The 12,795-nt window shown below is 38.6% G+C and overlaps 1 protein-coding gene across 1 annotated transcript in view; it reads right to left on the bottom strand.

Moving 5' to 3' along the window:
* PXDNL (peroxidasin like) overlaps window positions 1-12,795 on the bottom strand; it is a 285,265-nt gene that overhangs the window by 98,845 nt on the left and 173,625 nt on the right. The window contains exons 7-8 of the mRNA XM_007058778.4: window positions 11,001-11,170; window positions 4,778-4,895 (exon numbers count right to left, since the gene is read on the bottom strand). Coding sequence (XP_007058840.2) covers window positions 4,778-4,895; window positions 11,001-11,170 — 288 coding nt within the window. The remainder of the gene's footprint in view (window positions 1-4,777; window positions 4,896-11,000; window positions 11,171-12,795) is intronic.

The raw sequence follows: 12,795 nt of genomic DNA, 5'->3' as shown, positions 1-12,795 counted from the left end.
GACTGATGCAGTGTGACAGTTTCTTATGAAAGTAACTTTCAAAAATGGTCATCTCTAAATTAAATTTTAAATTAAAATTTTAGTTTGCTTAGGCAGACTGGAATAGTGTGGTTTTAACAAGATTCTGCAGTGTTTGTAAACAATTATCCATCTAGGTTGGCTACTGTAGATTTGCAAAAGGACATTCAAGACACGTAGCCAGTAGTTCCTTCCGAAGCAACTTCCCTGCTGGGCAACATGGTGTGACTATGATACAAGCAGCGTAAACCCACTGAGTGACTCTTCTGGAACAGTTTGTATCGTGGTTGGGGGTATATATATTTTTCCCCACAAAGCTTCAGTTATAGCCGAATTAATTAAAAAATTTTTTTTTAAAAAGATCTGAGTTTCAAACTACAATTAAGTATATTAAGTGACAATAGTATACTTATCTATAACATCTTTGACAAAAAGCAAGCACTTTAAATAAAGAATAATAAGCATTCAGAGGCAATTTTAAGGACAAAAGGACATCATAAATATTGCACATCTTACATGATAAAAGAGACATTATTTTCTCAAATATAAAGAAATGCATATTTCATCACAACCATCTTGGATTATTTTTAAAAAATTGATTATTTTTGTTACCTTGTTTGCAGTATCTAAATATTTTATTTTGAGGGGCTTTTTAAATGGTGGAAATGTCAGTTAATCTATTTATCAACTATCAGCAGAAGTTCTGGGTAAATTACTTATGTAATTACTTATTCTTGAGAATAATGACAGATGTGTGGTTTGAAGTGTGAGCACATTCAATTCTTTATTGAGTATCACTTTTCATAACCGTGAGCGCTCGGGTGAATAAATGGTCAATTTCAAACTTTTTGAAGGAAATTATTTTTTTTAAACATATAGGGACCTTCAGCTGAATCGCCTCCTGGCCTTTATGACATCAGATAGCAGCCCAGCTCCAGCCTGGTTCAATTCCTTTAAAGCCACCCTAAAAGCAGGGAAGGGGAATGAAACACCTGTGTCCCTCACAACACACAGAAAGACCTGGTACATATTAACGGTTGAATAATCTACCCAAAGAAGAGAGGTAGTTGGGAGAAAGTGGGGAGGTTGCTATGGGAAGGGAGAGGCAGAAGTGCTACAGATCTCTCTCCCTTCTTGCCCCTTGCCCAGAAACTGGGAACAGTTTTGGAGTTAAAATGAGAAACATGCTGCTTCCAGTAATAGTAGACATGGGTTGGGGGATGAGGGGAGTGAGAAGTGGGAGGCAGTCATATTTGGGAATACTTGTGACAGCCCCCACCCCTCATTCCTTTAAGAAGATGTGACAGCCTGCTGAAGAACAAACCCTGAGTACATGCTGAGATGGACTAAGCATGTACTCAAATGCGTTTCTGAAACGAAACATCAGTGTGCACTTGGCAAAAATACACGATCACTAGATAGAATGCACAGCACAACCTATCTTGATTTCAAACAGGGGAAAGATGTGTGATGGGGTATGTAAACTCCACAGAAGGGGTTAAGGAGCAGTTATGGGCCCAGGTAGCTCCACCCTGCTGCACCTGCAGAGCATGCTCCAGCTGGCGGAGGAGTTTAAAAGAGAGCCAGACAGGAAAGGAGGAGACACCTATCTTGGGAGCTCCTGAGTAACGGTGCAGCATTACTCCTGGCTGCAGGAGAGAAGACTGCAAGTGACAGCTGCCCAAGGGAGGGACTAGTCTTTCCCTAGGACTAGGCAACTCTTCATTCCATCTTCTGGTGGATCATTTGGAAGGCTTTTGACCACACCCTGGACTGGGAAGTAAAGTGGTAGGAAGCAGCTGAGGGAGACTACCCCTCAGTATTTGATATCGCTTCCTCTCCTAGGGTCCTGGGCTGAAACCCAGTGGAGAGGGAGGGCCTGGGCTCCACTACTAACCCCCCTCTTACAAGGGGGCAAAAACCCTTTTCTCCCAGAGAAAAGGGGGATAGAAACATTTAAGCACTGAGGATAGGGCGTACACCCCACAGTAGCTTGCACGTTTGGCTGAGACTCTTTTGTAGGGGATATTGTACTTGTACGCAGGGTCTGAATGAGCTTTCACCTGACATCTAGTGATGAGCCAGAGGAAAAGACTTCCCGGAGCAGACCATGTTTGCACAGACACTCCTACTCTGCCTAGGTGCATAGCTGCTTTGCCAAAATGATCAATTTTGGCTGGTTTGGGGTTACAAGCCATTCTTGTATTTGAATTTAGGGGTAATGAAATGTTGTGATCCTCACTGTATGAGTAAAGGGCAGCAGAACTGTGCTTAGCATGCCCAGATAGAGGGGGTCACCCTAAACTGAACCTCACCTGCTAAGCAGGGATTAAGGATGTCAAAGCCCAGTGAGGAGGAGAGTGGGTGGGGACAGAAATCTGTCCAATGAGTCCTAGATGCTGTTGGACCTGCTCTTCTTCATCATTTAATAGCAGAGTTGATTGAACTCAACTGAGAGTCATTGTTTCTGGCAGAAAGAAAAGGAGTACTTGTAGCACCTTAGAGACTAACAAATTTATTTGAGCATAAGCTTTCGTGAGCTACAGCTCACTTCATTGGATGCATGTAGTGGAAAAATACAGTGGGAAGATTTATATACACAGAGAACATGAAACAATGGGTGTTACCATACACACTGTAACGAGAGTGATCAGGTAAGGTGAGCTATTACCAGCAGGAAGGAAAAAAAAAAAACGTTTGTAGTGATAATCAAGGTGGGCCATTTCCAGCAGTTGACAAGAACATGTGAGGAACAATGGGGTGGGGGGAATAAACATGGGGAAATAGTTTTACTTTGTGTAATGACACATCCACTCCCAGTCTTTATTCAAGCCTAACTTAATGGTGTCCCGTTTGCAAATTAATTCCAATTCAGCAATCTCTCGTTGGAGTCTGTTTTTGAAGTTTTTTTTGTTGAAGAATTGCCACTTTTAGGTCTGTAATCGAGTGACCAGAGAGACTGAATTGTTCTCTGACTGGTTTTTGAATGTTATAATTCTTGACGTCTGAGAATTATTGTTAAGAGGAACCCTAAGACATTGAAGCCAGACCTTGTTGTTGCCAACTCCACCTGACAAAAGGGTTACGGACTTCTATATATTTGGTTAGACTCTGTTACCTACGCCTCCCCAGAAGGGGGTTGGCTCCACTGGTGAACTTGCCGAAGTGCCTAGTCATTGTCTACCAGAAGAGAGACCTCCACTGCACTGGAGCAACCACCAGCAGGCAACACAAGAGATGGGGTGAGGCATTAGCCAGGTACCTAACCAGTATGCAGTACCACAAGTAGGTACAGCCTGTCACAGCATGCTAAAAATCATAGAAGATTAATCGATCTGGTTGAACATTTTCTGACAGAACAGTTTTCTGTCTTAAAATGTTGATTCAAGTAAACTAAAATGTTTCACAGAAATATATCACTTCAGCCAAAATCTTTGTCAGGAAATTATTGAAACATTTCATTTCAATAAGGATAAAATCTTTTCTTTCTATTTTATCATTTTGACCTTTATGTTTAAATCTTAATTTGTATAACAATTTTAAAATTATATTATAATTTTAAAGACAACATAAAAATTAAGTTTTAAACATAAAGGTCAAAATGATAAAATAGAATTTTTTTGATAACAATTAAATGAAATATTTTGGAATATTTTATTTTGCAAAATATTATTTTCACTTTTTGTTCCAATTTGTCCTGAAACCAAATTTTGAAATCTCAGAATTTCCCACAGAATGAAAATAACATTTTTCAACTAGCTCTCCATATTAACTGACAGACTGAAGACAAGGATTCACACTCTTAGCCAATGCCCATCAGACTTGGCAATAATACCTCCTAGACAAGTCACTTAATCATTCTGTGCTCTAGTTAGACCATCTTAAAAATGTGTCTCAATGTTTTCATATTACATAGTGCTTTTTTCATCTGTAGGTCTCAGAGCACTCTGGGTAAGTAAGCATGATTAGTCTGATTTTGCAGTTGGCTTCACTAAATACAGATATCTGAAGCAATTTCCATGAGGCATTACGGTCTAGTGGATAACATATGGATCAAGTGCCTCAAGCTGTGTCTACACTGCAACTGGGACAACACACATGGGAATATCTGAGCTAGCTTTGACTGAGCAAGCTTGCCTAAAAATAGCAATGTAGTGCAATGACACAGGCGGCAGCACAAGCTAACCACTTGAATACATAGCTAAAGTCCTGGCTGGGCTTGTACTTGAGGGCAAGCCTGTGCCACCCGCCCTGCTGTTGTGGTTACTGGAATATGTGCTGCAGTCACAACTCCCAGTTGCAGTGTAGACCTACCTGTAGAGATTAGAGTTCTATTTATGGCTCTCTCTCACAAGCATCCTATGTCACCTCCGGCAAATCATTTTAACTTTCTGTTCCTCAGCTACCTCATCTGGAAAATGAACCTCTGCACATTGCACCTAAGGCATGGGGGAGTTCTGATGGAAAATGCAAGGGAGGAGGCATTTTAAAGGACCCTGGAGTTCACTCTCATTTTTAAAAATAGGCCAAGGTAGCATAGAGGTCAGTGAAGAAAGTATTAAATAATAACTTTTCTCCCCCATGATTTTCATTGAAAATGAATTGTGTTGAATTTTCATAACCAGTCTCCTACAGAGTGACTTAGATTAGAAAAAACACAAACTCATTCTAGATTGCTAGTCCACAAACCCAGGTGTTAACAATAATTAGCATTTGAAAATAGACTAGTATACATGTGCAATGATTGGTTAAGATTTACTTGTTATGTATCCAGATTATCTTGGGTTTAGGATTTCCTTCTGCTTTGCAGGTAAAGTAGACAGTATTCCCTGGGGTAACATCTGCATCCCGTGGCTCAGAAGTAATACGAGGTTTCTCTGCGAGAAAAAGGAAAGGGTAAGAACAAAAGAGACATCAAAAAGTTTAATCCTGACTTTTGGAAGGAAAACAATTTTTCAACATGATCTAAAAACATGACTAGAGGTTTTGTTGGGAAAATGACACAGCGTACACTAAGCACCCACTCTTGAAATCAGATTTGCTAGTGTGAGTCTTAAGTTTTGCAGTTGGTAAATAATTAATAAAATATTTGTTTAAACTCTGACTTGTGCCTAGTAAATGTAAATTATCTTGTTTAGAAATTCAAAAAATGCTGTATTTCTAAAACACTCCACAACATTTGCATCCAGGAACCTATAATGCAATGATTCTTTTTTTAAGTTAATTGCTAAAGGAAAGATGCAACGATAGTTGGGAGAAAAGTGACATTTTGTATTATTATTATTGACTCTAGACATGATAAAAATCACCCCCTTAAAGAAGTTTCACTTTCTGACCATAAACTCCTCAGGACTGATTTCTTGTATGGTACTGAGTATTTTCTTACAGCTCCACATATAACAAATAAATTAAAACAACAGTAAAACACGTAAAATAAAAAAAAATTATATACTGGATGCCATTGAAAAATGTCTATTGGACTGAGAAGGATTTTTGATTCTATCAGTATTTCCCACTTTAAGAAAAAATAATCTTTCATATACTGGTAGAATCTTTCAAAATGGAAAAGAAAAAAAAAACAACCTTTAAAATGTGACCATTGTATTTTCAATCAATTTACAGAATCACATTTGTATATTATTCAGTATTAGGATCTAGGATCTGGTTAGTCTATTTTCCTATTTTGGTGAATCTATTTATGTATGTTCTTGTTTATATAGTCTGTAAAATCAAAACCTTTTTTAGTTACTATAGAAGAGAAAATGCTTCAAGTTTAGAAAGAAAATGTGCCAGTACACGAGAGCTGGTCAGGAATTTTCTGTCAGAAAATGCCTTTTTTCCACAATCAAAATTTGCTGTGAGAAAATTTTATTTTTCCATTGTGAAAATCCAGATGTCAGCTCCTCAGCTGTCTGTCTGGAAGAGTCTTGTTAATTTCACTTGCTGCAGGCAAGCTCAAAAAATAAGTTTCAGTTTTCCCAAAATTGAATTGTTCTGAAAATTCCTTTTTGTGAAAAAAATTGCAGTTTTGACTTTTTGTCATGATTTGAGATGATTTTTATTTCAGAAACACACAAAATTGATCATGGGAAGGGATTTCAATTTCTAGTCAGATCTACAGAACATTAGTTTATTTCTAAAATAGCAGGACATTATGGGTTCAGGTTACCTGTAGATTATTATACCTGTAGATTTTATATGCACTGTTAGTAACATTTTGCAAACATTTGCACTAATGTTAACTGCCTGCTTATTTTATATAGCTTACTGATTGTAAAACCTGTACATGAGAATTTTCCTCTTTCAGTATTACAGAAATATATTGGCCAATACATTACATTGTATGGATGCTTTCAGACATAAGCTTCACAGCCATGAGACAAACATACACATTTTAGTCAATGTAAAGCAGAAAGGGTCTTAATCAGAGTTGGTCAACATTTTTGAACAAAAGCTTGTTCAATTTTTTTAATTAAAAAATTGGCTTCACAAAAAAAAATGTCAATATATATATATTTAAATGTAGGTCTTGCGTTTTTAAGAAAATGATATCAAAATTTTACATTTATCTAAAACCAGGTTTTCAGAAAATGAAAAGTTACGATGACCATTATGACAGGTTTCACAGTAGCAGCCATGTTAGTCTGTATTCGCAAAAAGAAAAGGAGGAGTTGTGGCACCTTAGAGACTAACAAATTTATTTGAGCATACTTTCGTGAGCTACAGCTCACTTCATTGGATGCATTCAGTGGACCATTATGATAGTGTTTTCAATAATGTTCTTTAAAAATTATGAAAAATGTGGTTAAAACCAAAATTATGTCCATTCCAAACCCATCAGAATGAAAACAATTTTAAAATATTTCTCAAAACTAGTTTTTCATTCAGCTCCATTTTGTAGTAAGATACCTAGTAGATGACACTGGTATTATATTAACCAGCCTGTCAATGTAAAGTCGTCATATCCTACCACAGACATTTTGAAGGAAACTTTCATTGGCTTAACAGGAATTCTATTATAGTATGATAGTTGGATATGGCCTAGAAAGGCTGTAGTTAAGAGTGGCACTATATTGGGACTAAATTAATGAATATGTACAGTCTGGTTCACCCTAGAACAAAACTCCTTAAAATGTAATATTGTCATGTTCATTTTCCTCTGGCTGTGATATTTGCTTCCATGACATCCTGTGATAGCTCACAATGATAAAAGCGCTCTCTCTCTCGCTCTCTCTCTGAGTTACATGTTTCAGTGCATGCAAGGGAGGAGGTGGATGGAAGAACATGCTTTGGAAGCAGAAATTTTAATTAACATTTTAATATCTTGAAACAGTAAGTACCTTAAAACTCCCATAATAAAACTGGGATGTCTGGTCACCTTAATCTACCATAAAAGCACATAGAAGTAATAGGCATTAAATTAGACTACACTGCTAATCACTTAACATTTTACATTAATTTAATTTGAACATAATTGAGTTTTTGATTAAAGGTTTCAGAATACTTCACTTATCAATTAAAATCTAGAAGTGACAGATGTTCAGACAGACATTACAACTTTCACAGTAAATTGCTTATTTTTGTGTAGCTTTCTCTGCTGCCTATAATCCTTCCATTAATTTTTTTCCATCTCTTAATCACATCTTTTCAGCCACATACACAAAGACATACTCCCAAACTAACCTAGACAAAAACATCTTTAAAAGATAGTTAGTATAGTTAGACATATTTAATTCAAAATCAATAAATCTAGTATCTTGGTATCCATAGACTCAAATTCTAGTTTACATTGCTCCAAGGAGCACCCTCGAGGAACCATAGAGATGAGATGGGTCATTCAGATTCTGCCTTCTCTTAAGAGTTACAGAGAGACCATTCTGCAGGACATAAGAACACAGTACTCATGGAGGAATTCTGCACCACTGTGTGCACCCAGAATTCATGTCCCCAGGACATTTCTTTGCTTCCCCACAGAAAAATGACTTTGACAGAGAAGCAAAGGGAAGTTGCAAAAGCAGTCACACGCCCCTCCCCAGCAGTGCAGGCATGTAGTTTTGGGCACCTGGAGCAGCCAGCGGAGAGGTAAATCATGGTGGTGGGGGATGGCTGGAGATGCCCCAGCCAGTGGCTCCTACCCTGTGCTGGACTCAGCGCCTCTTCTCCTGCAAGCAGCATCTGGGGTCAGGTCAGATCCACCTCCAGAAACCTCCCCTGACTGCAGGAAGATCTGCATGCCCTCTCCCAATTCCTGACCCCATCACTCCACAGCCGTGGGGGAGGGCTCACTGTATGAGGACCTGCTCCTCCATCTTGCTAACCCCATGCATCTGACCGCTCCCCCGACTGGTACCCAGAAGCCACACCCTGCCAAATCTCACCCTCTGCATCCGGACCCCCACCCCTGCACCCGAGCCACCTCCCACTGAGCCCCTCGCACTCAATCCCCACTCCACTAAGCCCAATGAGCTGCACCTGGACTCCCATCCCACCAAGCCCTGCTTCCTCAGCACCCAGACCCCTGCTTTGCTGAGCTCCATCCCCCCACACCCAAACCCCCTTTGCTGAGCCCCAACCACCTTCACCTGGAGCCCCCTGCAGAGTCGAACCCCCCTGCACCCAGAAAACCCCAGAGAGCCCCTGTGCATCCAGATGCCCCCCAAACCCGAGCCATCCACACTCAGATTGCCTCACACAAAGCACTCTCACCCCACACCTGGATTCCCCCCACACTTGGATCTTGCTGGGCGGAGCCTGCTTGCCCCACATCTAGATCAGGGGGCAGGGATGGGCATGCATGCAAGACTTGGTCCCTCTTGCTTGCTATCTTGGTGTGCCTAGCATAGAGGGGCAGGGCCCAAGGTGTTTCTGGGGCAGTCCCGGCCCTTGCGCTGTGTCTGGGTTGGGTGCAGCCTCATCGCTGAGTCTATGTCTTGGGGGTTGGGCTGCAGGGTGATCTCCCACCTCCATGCAGCCAGTGGCCCATGGCTCCCCAGTGCCATGTTGCAGACTCCACATTTATTTATTGACAAATAAAGTTTGCAGAATTTTAAAATACCGTGCATAAAAAATTTATTTTTTGGTGCAGAATTCCCTCAGGAGTTGCACAAGAATGATTATATCTGGACAGAGCAGTGGTTCCTTATCTGGGTATGACAGCTGACTGCTGTCATGAAAGCTTATGCTCAAATAAATTTGTTCGTCTCTAAGGTGCCACAAGTACTCCTTTTCTTTTTGTGGATACAGACTAACATGGCTGCTACTCTGAAACCTGTCATAGTGATTGTGTATGAGTTATTTTTACTATGGTTGTGTGATTTAATTCTAAAAAATGGTTATATAGATTTTTTTTTAGTTTGTTAGCCAAATCATAATCTAATATTATTTTTGCCTTATGATATCTTGTGCTATTAGTTGCTATAGTTAAGGGTATTTAACAAACTCTATAAAACTACATTCAACCCTCAAGTCCTTTTCTTTAGTTAAACAATCAAGATTAAAATAATCCTACGAAAGGTGTACAGGTAATGAGTTAAGCAGTTGTTTACTGCTTTGTTTTATACTATCTTTCTTACAACATTTTATTTCTACCAAATGAAACTGAATAAAATGTTATTGCTTAATATACAAGTCTAATCCTATTTTTAAATCCTGTTCTTTTGCCTCAGTCATACCTTGTGGCAAAGAGTTTCACAGTATAACTTATATACATTCTGAAAAAGAAAATCTCCTTCATCCACCTTAAATCCAATGCCTTTTAATTTAATTGGATGTTTTCTAGTTCTTGTATTATTAATTATTATTATAAGTATGTAGTGCTTTTCTGCCCTTCATGTTCATATGTGGCCAACATGACCAGACAATGGCTCCCCATGCAAATTATTCCTTTTATTACCATGGACATCATTACTATCATGGTGAAAGAGGAAAGGCGAGATGGATTGACAGATAGAACAACACACCGTGGGGCTTTGGGGGGATGCTGGCCCCAGGCAGTATAACAAAAAAAAATTAATTCTCCTGTTAAACTGCATTATTATGCCTATTTGCAAGAAGGGAGGAATTCCACTCTCTTTCCAGGTATCTCCAGCATTTGGTTCACACTTAGAGAAATTTGTTTATGTAGTGTTTTCTATCTGAATTTACTTTAAAACATGACATGAAACCATGTCTTCAAACTGACATTCCTTGATAGAAAAATGCAATCCAAGATATAGCTTTCCACAGAGAAATTAAGTATCGTTGCAAACTTAACTGTGGAGTCTCTACTGAACAACACACACACACACAGAATCCAAGACCCTGCAAATAATTATTGATGTCCTTTTCTTTACACATTATTAATAACCCCATTAAAAGCATTGTGTGTATGGAGAGGCAAGGGCATAAATCTTTGCAGGATTGGCACCCTACCATATAAACAATGTTAACTCAGACTGAGGAATTGGTCCATGGTGTTTTTGAGTGATAACACATGAGAACTTTGTTAATTTGCACACACACATCAACAAATATTCCATCATACAATGTACTCCATGCCTTTATTTTTTGAGTATAGTTTAGTTTTCTGTCTTTATAATACTCACTAGTATACTGTAGTTGATTTAAAAAAAATGAAGTTGTAGTAATATAAGATTTCACTCCAACCTATTCTATAAAATGTTTGCAGAGAAATGCAGAGAAACTATTTCCTGCATTCTAATTGTGGGAATGCATATAGTCTAGTTTAGCAAGGTTCTACTTTAAGATGTATTCTATGGGGAAAAGAACTGATCATAATCAAAGACTTCAATAGTTCTTCATTTTAAAGGCCTTCTGACTAAACCAAAAGCACCCATACTTTAAGCATTTCAATGAAATTTTAATGAAAATAACTAAATTTAGTTTATTTTCCATAATATATAAAAATAGATACCTGTAGCTTAAAGCCAGAAGGCGCACAAACAATTTTCTCTCCAAAGATGTATGCAGCCAACTTAACTTACCACAGTTGAATTCTTCCACTATTAACGATGCAACAGACCTGCCCTGAAGTCTCTTGGGATATTCACAGGTGGCAGCAGCTTGAGTATTTCCATTACTGGTATATTCTTTTATTAGTTCAGCCAACCACATTAATTCACAGTCACAAACTAAGGCATTAGAGTCCAAGCGCCTGTGCATACATGAAATAAAAACAACTGTCTAGAATGTACATTTAAAAAGTCACCAACTTGATTATGTTTAACATCACTTTTACTATTTTAATGCTATTATAGTTCCTTCAAAATAACTAAATAGATAATCTGTGTGTGTCCACATACATACATACATATACACACACAGTAAAAATCTCTGGCTTGTTACATTTTGTATTTCCTTCCTTCCTTCCTCCTTCCCTGCTCAATATTACAATCTATTCTTCAAAAATGATGTGTCTTCAATATGTTGGAATAAAAAGGTAATCTAAAAAACAACAGTAAACTGCCTTTCAGCTCCAGTATAATTCAGCACAGAACATTAATAGCCACACAGTGCAAATATCCATTAGAAAATCTGGCTATGTACAGGAAGGGATCAGCTACAGCTGTCCCTACTCAGTACACTACAGAGGGAAGTGGATGCATGGATAACTTTCTCTCCACACCAATACACAGTTGCAGGATATAATCTGTTTCCCAGCACTTCAGTGACAAAAGGAGTTTGTTGCGTAGTGTCACAGCTGGGTGCAGCAGCATTTCTGGGCAGGGTGTGGGGAGACCCATGTGTCCTCAGGGACCTCTTACTATACCTTACACCTTGCTCTGGCCCCCGTTTGGCATAGCACTTAAATAATGTGCTTAAGACCATTGCTACTCCACCGTAAGCTTTTGCTGAAATTCCATGGGATTCATGTGCATGTTTAAAACTATGCATGTGGTTTAAATGTTTTGCTGGGTCCTCTAGAAATGTGCTTCTGCTCCTTCCCAACACAGATCCACCTAACTGAACCTCCACATGACTCATTTAGCTGTAACTAATGGATGCCTTTATTAAAAAAAACAACAACTATCTGGTTTATCTATGTGTTGGTTTCACTTATATGACAACCATGGTCAAGAATAAGGCTTGGTCCTAAAAGTAACATTAATAATTATGCCATTCAAAAAACTCACACTATTTAAAGACAGAGGCAGCCAGGAATTTGAAAACTGAACTCTTCAGGTCCATTACACTGTTGGAAGACAGGATACTGGGCTAGATGGACCTTTGGTCTGACCCAGTATGGCCATTCCTATAAACTTTAAAAATGTCATGACTGAACTAACAGCCATGGACATTGAAATGTACAGTTGTTTTTGTAATGTTTTCATGATGTTTTCTCAGTTTCTAAGATAGTATTTGAATGCATGTATACATTTTATCTTGGGTATATCATATTTCTGGGATTCAATTTTCACAGAATAAAATTTTTAGGGGCTCTTTTTTCTAACCCGTACATTATAAAAACCGCCCTTGTAATATCTATTTGGTTATTAGTGTCAGATTATTGCCCTTAACCTTCTATCATCACACAATACATTCAGAGCCTGCTACATACTGCATTTTAGATTGTTCAACTGCAAGGAATATGTCATGATGATGAGCTCAACTGCTGTAACTTGAAAGGAATATTGATTTCCATTTATTTCAGGTACTTAAATGACTTCCATCATCTGAGTGCCTCCATAACTTTAACCTACTGATCTTCACAACAGCCCTGTGAGCTAGGGGAGTACTATTATCTCCAGTTTACAGAAGGGGAGCTGAGATATGGACGCT

The sequence above is a fragment of the Chelonia mydas genome, chromosome 2, assembly GCF_015237465.2.
Source record: "Chelonia mydas isolate rCheMyd1 chromosome 2, rCheMyd1.pri.v2, whole genome shotgun sequence".
Lineage (NCBI taxonomy): Eukaryota > Metazoa > Chordata > Testudines > Cheloniidae > Chelonia > Chelonia mydas.
This window is presented reverse-complemented; position numbering and strand designations above follow the sequence as displayed.